The sequence below is a fragment of the Atheta coriaria genome, unplaced genomic scaffold (assembly GCF_025399875.1).
Source record: "Atheta coriaria isolate IRGN ID8LTWV9N9 unplaced genomic scaffold, Caltech_Dcor_3.1 hic_scaffold_4_pilon, whole genome shotgun sequence".
Lineage (NCBI taxonomy): Eukaryota > Metazoa > Arthropoda > Insecta > Coleoptera > Staphylinidae > Dalotia > Dalotia coriaria.
In genome coordinates this window covers 2,861,986-2,874,260 of record NW_027045446.1, presented here as the reverse complement: position 1 = coordinate 2,874,260, position 12,275 = coordinate 2,861,986, and the positions used below count along the sequence as shown (strand labels likewise).

General features: G+C 35.8%; 1 protein-coding gene across 11 annotated transcripts in view; it reads right to left on the bottom strand.

Annotated features, from left to right (window-relative positions):
- Positions 1-12,275, bottom strand: part of LOC135790272 (glutamate-gated chloride channel-like) — a 37,332-nt gene that overhangs the window by 6,782 nt on the left and 18,275 nt on the right. For 6 of the 11 annotated variants that reach the window (XM_065300440.1, XM_065300441.1, XM_065300442.1 and 3 more), the window contains exons 3-12: positions 8,060-8,155; positions 7,819-7,923; positions 7,259-7,344; positions 5,608-5,685; positions 2,926-2,990; positions 2,498-2,718; positions 2,316-2,398; positions 1,537-1,677; positions 489-641; positions 212-426 (exon numbers count right to left, since the gene is read on the bottom strand). In XM_065300440.1, the coding sequence (XP_065156512.1) occupies positions 212-426; positions 489-641; positions 1,537-1,677; positions 2,316-2,398; positions 2,498-2,718; positions 2,926-2,990; positions 5,608-5,685; positions 7,259-7,344; positions 7,819-7,923; positions 8,060-8,145 (1,233 nt within the window). In that variant the 5' untranslated portion in view covers positions 8,146-8,155. The remainder of the gene's footprint in view (positions 1-211; positions 427-488; positions 642-1,536; positions 1,678-2,315; positions 2,399-2,497; positions 2,719-2,925; positions 2,991-5,607; positions 5,686-7,258; positions 7,345-7,818; positions 7,924-8,059; positions 8,156-12,275) is intronic. The other 5 variants (XM_065300443.1, XM_065300448.1, XM_065300449.1 and 2 more) reach the window with 1 other exon arrangement.

The following is a 12,275-nucleotide window of genomic DNA, read 5'->3' as shown; positions in this document are numbered from 1 at the left end:
ATTTCCTTCCAGGTACCTTGTGCAAGTGAAAATTAAAAATTAAAGAATTCCGGTGTCTACAAAATTAATATCTCCTCTTAATTTTGATCATCTAGCAATATATTATTTCTTTTCTTTTGCTACGCTTAACTAAAAAGATGAGAAAAACAGTATGACGTCTATATAACATAAAAAAATCATACGGATGTGAAAAACCGTGTGGAAAACTCACTTGTGTGACGGGATTTTCGCCGGGGCGATAGACGACATTGTGCAGGGGCCGTTTTCGGCCCACGTAGTTCACGCAGACGAACTCCAGCAGCGAGGCGTAAATGAAACACATACATACGCCATCCCAAACGTTCATCGCTGTCAAATTCGACACCACCGGCAACGTCGACCGGAAACCGTTCGACGTTGTGAAAAAATTGAGCATCGTCGTTACACCTAAAATTACACACGGTTATTTACCTCTTAAGTCTATCAGGAAACACAAGAGGAATGGATACCTATCATCACTCTAGCAGGCACCGCATTCCACTCCAGCCAGAAGGTGATGAACGACGACGTCACCAAGATAATGCCCGGAATGAACACCGTGGTGAAGTAGAAAGCACGATCTCGTGTGAATTTCAAATCCACTTTCAGACAGCTGTAATTGCCTGAGAACAAAGTGACATCCTTATTCTCCTCCAGATTATTTTTACAATTTTTTTATTTTTTGTTTTTTTAACAATGCAAAGCAAAAATTAACATGACATCAACCCTCCAACACACCGGTAGTAGTATTTTACAAGCGTGTAAAGTGTTAGTTACAGTTTGGAGGCATCTTTTGAAACTTTGATTCCCAAGACTTTTGTGTTTGAATACAATTTCTGCACACACTGACATCGTGATTAATTACGACACGGACACACGGATTTTGCTCTGGTGTGTGTATGTGTGTTTTGTGTGTGTTGATAATATTGTGAGATTGAGCACGTGATTGCAACGACACAGTGTGCAGACGCTTTTTGTTCTCGGTTCGAACTTGATCAAAACATAAAACTCAACAAATTTGCACGTTAGCAAAAATCATAGTTTGATATAGAGGAGATAAGAGAATATAAACTGAACGAGGCAGCTGGTATGTACCTTGCTTTTCGAAACGTTTTTGGCAGAGGTCGCAAGTGAATATCCCTCCGTTAGTGCCGATTGACTTTCGTCCTGCAAATACCCATCGAGATTTTTTCGTCAACGAAATGAAACACAAACTGAAAATTCGTATGCGCCCAAAAATTATATATAACAAAAACATCTTGTGTACACTTGTATCGATCTATCGGGTCTATTTTGCTCGTTCTTAGGAATCAATATTGTCAAAAGACTGAACAGTCACTCAATAATTTGAGAATTAGTAACACAAGCACACAAGACAAGGCACTCGAAAAGAAGTTGAGTCGAAACGTAACGTTCGGGGGTGAAGAGGGAGGAAAAGAGGAGAAGAAAAACGTTGCTTTTTTTTCTTGGTTTTGCGAATGCGTGAACACACACCACATCGAACAACGATTAGGTTACCTCGCCAACTGGACTTGGTCGGGCAGATCATCGTCTGATTCTCGATTAAGTAGGCGTTCAGCGTTGTCAGGCTCGGTGATTTGCGCAGGACATCTTCATCATTCTTCCAGACGTATTTTATCGCTGTCTGTTCATATGAAACTGGATAAAATATTGATATATGAGTGCAATAATAAGACTTTGATTATTAACATTCAAAAAATTATTATTTTTTCAGTAAAACTCAAATATCTTTGGAAATATTAAATGCATAGCACTGAAAAATATATTGAATCCTTTAGAAATCAGTAACGCATCTTTTAATTGTAATAATTTTATAGTTTATTAGATATCAAGTTGATAAATGGACGTTTTTATCGCGGGATTGATTAAGAGCGAGCGTTTGCGCTGGCGGAAACTCCACGCCGTAACAAAAACTCGTGACTAAAGTACTTTAGTCACGACCTTGGTTGCCTTTGTTTAAAATATTACTTTTTGTGTCTAAAAACTGTGAAAAAACGGTCATTTTAAAAGTGGAAGTAGAAAAAACATTTAAATTATTATTTAAATATTGATTACATAACACTGAAAAATATATTATATTCTTCAGAATTAAAAAATTTAAAGAAATTAAAATTTTTATAATATTTTGGAAATGCCAGGTAAAAACTGACGTTTTTGTTGTTTTTACCGCAACTACTAACTGAGTTTAAAAATTTTGCTAGTAAATTTTGTACATGTAAACTTTTTACCACATTATGCAAATATTATGCTATCGAATAACGTTGCGCATTACTTACTGCTTTCCATCGCAAAGGAGCAGAGCGGATCATCGAACGGGAATATATTTAAGCTACCTTGACACGAAAGGATGAGATGCCGTCTGAAACAGAAGCGGATCCATATCAAATAAGACACGCTCACATAACTATCACCGATATTCAAATTTTGAAATATTCAAAACAAAAAACAGAAAGTTTACCGCATGAGATAATTGACACTGCCATTCCGAAAGATCTTCAATGCAAAGTGGACCGGTATGAGCGGATCCTTAAAGTCGCCGTGCATGATGAAATACGTGTCAGGCAGCCAGATGTCATTGTGATGGTGGATGGCGTTCAGATGGTCGTACTTGCTCTTCGAGTCGTACTGCAGCCGTGGATCGTACCATTGTTGCTGCAGCAGGAACTCCACTTCGTATTTCTGTAAGCAGAAAAGCACAGCGCTTATATCACACTACCGTTATGGAGATGTGGAAAATCCTGCCAGGTGGCAGAGTGCACTCTAATGGAAAACGTAAAAAGATTGCCGGAAATGTATGAAAATATAATTCAACGTCTGGAAATTTTTATGGTTTTAAAACTAATAACATGAAAATAGTTTCAACGAAGAATTTATATTTTTACTCACCAGACTGGATTCGTCCGGAGACGCCAAGCTCAATAAAAGCACGCTGACATTGACTGTGAGTGTTCCTATAATAAAAATCATCGAATTAATTTCCGATTCGATACGATCACGAAATACTTAGATGGATATTTTTTGCTAATTTTATTTGATTATGAACGCATGAATACGCATTCATCCGCTCGTTTCTCTAAGGCTTGAAATGCGGAATCCGTCTTGAATTTTGAGAACGGGAAGATTTGCGAAACGAGTACATGGTGAGCGACGAGAATTCGATTTGCTTAAACACGTCGCACGTGCTTGCCAGGCGAGAGTTTCGCGCTTTGTGCAAGGATTCAAGCAATACAACACACGCCTTACGCCCTTTATTGCTGGGCTTTATTAAATTTCGAAAACCCGCGTTGGTGCAAACTTTTACTGCAATCATCTTGGCCTTCATTCACGACCAGCAAGCAAGCTTACAGATATAATAAACGATGGTTTTTATCAACACCTTTTAATTAATCATCAATTATTTAATTATAAAAGTTTCCGAATAAATTATTTGTGAATATTATTTACTTTTTTCTACTTTCATCTTTAAAGCGCTGGTTTTTTTAATGTTTTTGCGCCCAAAAAGTGAAATTTTAAACATGGGCGGTCAAGGTTGTGACTAAAGTACTTTAGTCACGGGTTTTAGTCACGGGCAGGAGTTTGCGCCTGCGTATTTGCCTATGGTGTAACACAAAACCATTTGAAATATCATAACGTAAGCATCACGTGGCTAAACATTGTTAATCACTCGATTCATTAAACACCCATGACTAAAATTCCTATTAAGCCACTTGAGAGTTTATATACTATTTGAGTAACATTTACTTCAACTACTTCACTATTAATTATTTACAGAAAATACTTGAAACTCTAACAGTTGTTTACTCTTTACATTTTAATTAATTACTGAAATTAAAGTGGCTGCTAAATATTTTGAATCGAGGTGCACGCTGTCATCGTGTCATCGATTTATCGACACGCTTGATGTGTTAATATTTAATTCATGCATTTCCACCAGAGTAATTTCCATCAAATGCATCGGAAACCTAATACGTATGAATACGGTGTCGACGTGTGAGTGCACCAAGGGATGGTAATTATTGTGTCGTTCTATAGTCGCCCTGACACTCCTGACAATATACGAGTACGTGTAGGTACATACTGAGGGATTATATACAATCGCACAAATCGATTGACGTTATATTTCAATATTTCAGCGGACGACAATGAAATACGTTTGGTGACCTAATTATTTAGTTATAAATAATTTCCCATGGGAGCTTTCAACTTTTATAATAACATGCGCGTTGAAATTATTGAAACTCTTTTGTTTTGATAAAATATTTTTGCTTGTAATTTTGCGGTTGTTTATTACAAAGAATTTGGTTGGCAAAACGTGCAATTGAAATCTTTTTTAATTTGCATTTTATTTCGTTTGATTGGAATTGATTTTGGTTTTATTGTTGCTTTTTATGTTGGCCGTTTGAGCGAGTTTACGATATCGAAACGCAACGAACGGAAAGTAAACATTACACAAGGTTCGAACCTCATCGAAATGATTTCTTTTTCAAATGCTTGGCAACATTTTTTCCAGCAGTCGCGAACGAATAAACTCGCAACTCATCAAAATCAGCAATAAACTCAACCTTTAAGGATTAAATCCACTTCTGTTTTAATGATATAGTAACCTTTACAACAACAACAAAAATAAAACAACTTTAAACTAAAACTGTTTAAAAAATTGCTCTCTTTATGTATCTCTAAAGTATCTATTAAATTAAGTAATTTTTCACATTTTTAAGATTTGTAATAACTTTTTAAAGCCACTAAAAGATATTTTTAGTTTTATCATCTTAAAATCTTTTTAAAAAATCCAACTTTTTGTACTTTGAAAAACTAACATTAAAAATAAAAAAGCTGAGAAGACGATGTTTAATTATACGCTTGAATTGGAAAAGTTGGCAAAAGCTTTTGCCAAATTAATTCCAACGGAATCTATACAAAAAACGTTCAGATCAATTCTCGTTAAAATTTTAATGTAAAAAAACTTTTTGCTATTTTTTTTCTTTCTATTTTCATATTCACTTGATCGTCCCATAACGATTTTTATATCATTTTGCAAAGCTATGTATGTAAATCTAACCTTAAATCAGTAACAGAAAAAAGTATCCAAATTGCATGCATGTGGGGATTGTTATTCTGGCTGTAAGCCAGCTCCAAAAACAGCAAGACTTAGTGCTACATGTAACATGACAGCAGCAAAGCACACAAAAGTACTTAGAAAAAGAACATCGCCAAACAGAAAACAAAAAGAAAACACCATCGAAAAGCACACGAGCCGCTTTGTGCATATAATTCTTCTCCTCTCCTCCTTCTTAGGCCTGAACTTTCAGCACAAGCGTGGACATAAATCTCAAAACGTTTGATCATGCTATCTATCCCGGAAAAGGACAAAGCGGTTTGCTTCTGGCGATTGTTTTCTTCCCTTATTCACATGACGTGAAATTTTAATCCCTGTCGCACAAAAGAAGCAGAAGACAAGAAAAAATTGAAAGAAGAAATTAGTGTACACATTGATAACAGATTAAAGGACGGAAGAGAAAAGAGTAAAGAGAGAAAAACACGGGCTAATTATGAAAAAGAAAAACGGACCGACGCGAAGTTTCGCCTTCGGATCTTTGAAGTCCGGTTTATCCTGAGGACGATGCAAGCCGCAGCAGAAGTCTGCATCTGCGAACAGGCAGAACAAAACAAAAAAATGCCATCAACATTTTTTGCACCACCACCACCAACCAGACATCACCATCAACGTTCTGACAACACCAAAAACTTGACATATTTATTCTAGGCTATAACTATTAATACAACTCGTTCTCAAAATTACAAGTGGATGAAAATATTATGAGAAATGGCACGGAGGGAAATTTATTCATGAACGGCCTTCATATTCCTGTACATACTCCTACGAGTGCTTGGAAACGCGTGTTGACGTTTGCAATTTAATATTGTGTATTATTTATTAGAACCGATATATGCGCTACGACGCCCCGCCGGCAGGGGTGGAAGTTATTATTAGTTTTTATTGCTCGTCCGTTCGCTGCCGCAATGCGCCTGCCTGTTTTAGTCGGCTACCCTTGGCAGGATACGCATTTTACATTTTTTCAACAACAATTTTCCATTATTCCAATTATTCCTGCATGTTTTCCAATAATACCTACTGATATGTCAAATTGTTAAATGATTTCCATGACATTTTAATCTTTATTCGTTATTTTAAGCGATAAAATCAACAAAAATTGTTAATGCAGAGTTTAATCTTTTACAGCATGTACATTATGGGATAATAAACATTTGGTACCCACAGAAAAGCAAATGAAACTGTGAGTTATCGCAAGGCGTATGAGTGTAACCCAGTTTAAGCGAAATTTTCAAGACTTTCAGTCGCCGCTGCCGCCGGCAGCGACAAACAAAGCTCAAACTTTGTCGGCGATGTTTGATATTGCGATTATTGCTCAGCACGCAACCACGAAACATTCCACTTCAACTTTTCACATCAGTTCATAACTGATGAAATTGAAAAAGTTGATTTCGAATAATTAAATTTCATTTGTGTAACTTCACCAAGTGTAAAACGTACAAAAACAAACAAAAATGAGGTTAATTTATGAATATTCTAGTTTAAACACTTGTATCATCAGTTTTTGCATTTTTTCTTCTACACTACTACTACTAACAGCAAGACAAACAAGATAATACCGGTTTTAACGTTTGCATAAAATGCATAAAAGCATTTATCATTTTATAACACACAAAATAATAAATGAAAAATGATTTATTCAAAGCTCTTGCAAAGCACTTGCAACATAAAAATTTAAATTTTTAATAATTTGAATGTGGGCAGTAAAAAACAACAAAATGTCGAAACCTGTTACAGAATGTGTCATAATGAAAATGATTCAAACGTTGGCATGCATTTAAATTAATACTTTGGCGGACACACCGGATAATTTCGTTGTTTCCGTTTTGCCGTCAATTATAAACAGCGATTTGAATATTTGCACATACAACACCCAAAATGATTAAATTTTAATTTTGTTAACGAAAAAGTCTAGATATTTATATTTATTGCAATATGAATATTGCAAAATTTAATAATAATTTAAATTTATTGCAATATATTGTTTGTAATATTTAGGAAACACAAATATTGAAAGCATATTAAACTACATTATTAATTAGAGATTAATTTAATGGAAACTATTTATTTATTAATGTTAATTTATATTTTATTTTATATACGTACCTCTGACGGGTGGTAAAAGTCGCTTATCATATCTATCTGATGTTAGCAATTCATCCAGAAACTCTTTATCTGACTTTCCTTCAAATCTGAAACATAAAACGAAAAAAACTCGTAAATTTAACTTTACACATAACTTTATACTGGTAATAAAATCGTAGCTTCATAAAAGAAGCAAAATTGCATCGGTATTTTTAAGTTAAAGTGCATTATGCTTCCTCTATCCGGTTTCCAGTTTGTCCAGGCTTCACCTTCCGGTTGTATATGGTTAAAATCGATTGAACTCGATGCATACCTCCACAAACTATGTATATTATAGTGGGAGTTAATCAGTATTGCGATCAGGATCACACTAAACAAGAGCCACGCATTCCGTCCGGTTGCAAACGGCTCGTATTGACCAAATTGCTCTGTTTGTATTTGGGTTACAATGGTTTACAATAACAATCTCTCGATAATGTTACCGAGCTGCCAACTCAAGAACAATTATTCCAATTGCATAATGGATCTAATTGTTATCGCAAATGTCATGAATTTACAGAATAATATGAACTTAGAGTTACCTGTAATCAATTGTATCATTTTGTGAGTCTGAATTGAGGAGCGGCGGTGGTGGTTGCAGTTGTTGCTGGGTTTTGGACCGCACCAATTTAGCAAAGAGTTGTGTTCTGAAAAAAACAAGGGTATCAGACATTTGCTTATCACAAACCCCAAAAACCGGTAGCCATAAAGCGGAAAATATTTTTTGTTGTTGTTTTTTTATTTTTTTTTACAAAAAGTTTTTAAAAAAATAGATTTACTTACGCGGGGTCTATAATTTCTTCTGCTGAGGATTGCCTAGTGGCCAGGAGGATTAGAGCCGTTGTGATTAACAACCGAGTATAACCCATATTAGGACATCTAAAACAAAACACAAAAAAATCCGTTAAAAATCAATATTTATACAATTTTTACTATTCAAATACGAATGATTTTCTATATCCCTATAGATTCAATTCAAGTAAATACTGCGCTATTTTAAAGCGTGGTTATAGTGCACTGCAGAGCACATCTAGAAAATCAATATTTATTCAGAGTTTATCCAACAAGAACCGAAACGTTTTGCTCGTTTACGGCAGTCACAACCACGCGTGTTGGTATTCCACCAGCGGATAAGGATTATCTCCTCAATAAACTCGAGATGCGCCAACCAAAACAATTGTATCTGACAGCTTCAACTCGAAAACAAAACCAAAATGCTTGTATTTTAGTTCTGTGTATTAGAATTAATGATCAGTTCGGTTTTTTCGGTATAATATCAGAAAGTCCATTAAGTCGTAAAACTTGCAGGGGTAGATTGGGCGCTCGTACATTAATGCGTAAAAAAAGGTGCGATGTGCGAGCAAACCGATACAGAGAAGGAGGAGAAAGAGGTGTTGGTGATGTAAGCTGCTGCGAAAGGTAACAGCCGCACCATAATCAACCCACTTTTCGGAGCCTGCGTGTGCGGTTCGGCGTAATAACACTGCGAGCCGAAAAATATTGCGCGGAACGACGCCGTGGAAAATGTTTATGACCCAGCAGATAAGAGCAGACAACGTTTTCGCTCACTGCTAAACTAGCGAAGGTATGAAATGTAAGTATCCAGTGAGAAAGATGTTACAGTTCCAGCATTTGATGTACTTTTGTGCCATTAATGAAAGCACTTCGGACATAACAACGCAAAATAAACTGAAAATCAAAAAAATTGTTTAAGGAATATAGCTATATGAGGTTTTAATGGAACAATGAGAATAATATTGAGTGATAATTACAGGTTTCTATAATGAAACCAGCGAGTTGTTTCTGGAGTGCAGCACTCCATCATTTAACGATCTCCTCACGTGTCGCCGGAACATTACTCCATTGCAAGTATTTTTAGTAACACTCGACACACGAGAGGCTCACGTTGACAGTGGCACGGAATGAAGTCATTTTACCATCATCACTTCAAAAATATATCGTGGTGTAAAATATTTTGATAGAATTGAGGTTAAATTCGGTTAATAACCGTTTTTATTTTTAGGTTATGTTAGGGTTATGTTTGGTTATGTAAACTGTCAAAATAGAGCCGAATAATTCGTGTTTTTGAAAAGTTTCCATTACAGTGGACGTCAATTGTGATGGATCGAAAGTTGGTTTTATATTGAAAGGTGAACAACATCCTGGATATATTCGTAATTGCCGCACCGACACGAATTAGTGCGGTACGATGGTGAATCTATTTCACTAGCACCAAAGCGAGTCATCAATTTGTCAATAACATCAATATTCCGGCGCTAACAACGCGCGGTAACAAGTTGGAAGTGGCGACGCGCCAGCGACGCAAAGGATTCTCGCTTAAATAATGGCGGCTGGCGGCTGGCGCAGAAAGGAGCACTCGAACCAAATTAAACTCGTAAATTTGATTTAATTGACTTTGCTGTTTTGATAGCAAGAGACTTCTAGCTTGGTGAGTTCAACAAAAATCACTCAATTTCAATATTTCATTCACTAAGTTAGATTAAATTAAGTGAGGTTAAATAAATTATTAAACATGTTAATTTAGTGTAAAATATTATGTGTATTACTTAAAACTTTTCACATTCGAAAACTTTTCCACTTTCCTGTGCTCGCAACCGCAGTAATTTAAATATTCCGAATGTTTTCCACTTGCATTTGAGCGAAAAACCATTTTCCACGCGCATGTATCGTAAATGCTTGTCGTTTGGGGTGCTTACGACGCCAGCTTACAACTGCTGCATGACAAATCCCTATTAGCCCGCACCTGGACTGCCACTCGTGCCGGTCTAATCCTAAACATTTCTATTATTTACGAACGCTCGAGTATTTGTAATGAGCGAGTGCACTGAGCAACACCGGCATTAGCCGGCAAAGTCGTGAGCATCAACATCAACGTGAGCTGCGAGGGAGAACTTAAACCTAGGAAGTCCTAGAAATGTGGGCCACGCGGGGTATTAACAAAACGAACGCGCGACGACAACGAAACGAGCAGAGTGCAATCATAATCGCATTAGGCTTCTTCACGATACAATAAACAAGAAAAAGAACAAATACACAATCATTAAGAAAAACATAACCTATGTGATCTTATTGATTTGAAATTGGGTTATGTTACAGTTTGACAATTTAACTACGTCATTTTTTAGTAAGATTAATGTTTTTTCATTAAATTAACTCAATAGTAACGTTGGAAATAATCTAAAGTGATTTTTTCGAGTTAAAAAATCAAAATTTATTGTAAAAACAAAATTTTTAGCTGAAAAAACTAATACTTGATTTTAACTCAACAATGACGTCATAATATATTATACCATGTGTTTTATAACGTGAAATTAAAATTAAAAAATTAAAATTTCACTTTTTGCCAATTTTTACCATTTTTTTTGCAAAAGAACAAAATATTTACTAATAAACTAAGAAAAACCAATTTTTTAAATTTTAATATGTTAAATATTTTGTCAAAATTAATTCGCTGGCTACAAATTATCCTATGCATCCTTTGTTATGACCAAAAGCAAAACCAAGCTTTTGATGTTTCTGTAATGCACGACACGCTTGTACCACAGCTATAAATAATTCTTATTAGTTGCCATTAGCCCTCGGTCGCCCCCGATAGCTTCCGCCATTGTCTGCCCTGCACAAAGCATCATTCCGTACGTGAAACAAAAGCCCAAAATACAAGCATGCTCACATTCTGGGCATATTTACCACAGGAATTAGCAACAACCTTCCGCACTGGAAAATTATTCTCTAACGAGCAATTATTACTACAATAAAATGCAAATGGGCATGATTTGATGAGAAATATTTGATGGGAATTATAATATAGTCCTGTGTTTGATCATTTGTCAAGTGGTTAATGATGTAAGCTGGAACAATGTCTCAACGTCAATTTAACGATAAGTAAATGTTTCCTTTGGAAATGATTTGGTTCCAGCTTTGTGCACGTAGAGTATTGCTTCGTATTATCCTTGGCTAAACTGTTTTAAACCCTGGGAAGTAGCCGGAAACCGCAGATTTCCGTATCCGTACACTAAACTTAACCCGTCGGGTTGAATTTCTACGTTGAACATAAGATTCTCATATTTATGCATGTTGTTTAGTTATGGCAAGTAAAGTTGTGTTCAGGTGTTCAATTTCCTTTGCTTGCGCCATGAAATGCAATATTTTGATGTGGAAATATGCACTGCACATGAAACATGGTTTCGTCAGGCTGTGATTGGTGCATTGAAACTTCAGTTTAGTTACAGTTTAGTTCTTAATGACTGAAATTTTAGAAGCTGCTAAGATTGACTTTACGACTCAAGTATAAACGTATACAAAGTAGTTTAGTCAAGTTTTACTTTGCCGAATAAATATATAGTGTATTATCGTTCCATAAACTAAATATTTTGAGATAATCTCCGAGGCATAATTTCCTCATGAATTATGCAATTAAAATTTAGTTTCGGCCCTTATACACTTTGTGGTTCGACCTAAACTATTAAAACTTTATAAACTGATAACTTTCCATCGCCTAGGAAACTTCTTCGTATTTTTTATGAATTTTATTGAATGGAATTGATGCGGAATAAACTGGCGACGTTAGAAATCGATTTGTCTCTGGCGCCGATGGTGACTAACATCGACTTAAGTTATTTCTTAATTCCTCCCGAAGCGCCTGCTTTTGTTTCAAATGTGAGGATTCTATTTCATTTCTCTTCTGCTATTCATCCTTCTCGGCGCGCGTAGAGGAATCGATTGGCTCCAAACCGACATCGGAATAACAATTACGCTCTCTCCCGCGCTCCGTCGCAATTTCGACGAATTCACATGAATTGAATTAATGTCGCGTTGAGATAAATATAGAATCTTGGAGATGGAAATAAAAGCTTGCATTTCGAAAAGGGTAATGTTATTTTTTTAGCCCGCACTAAGTGGTGATACATTTTTTCTCCGCGCTTTTCGAATGCTCCAGATGGAGATCAAGTCGTTGCGCACGCTGGAAGCTCATGAATAA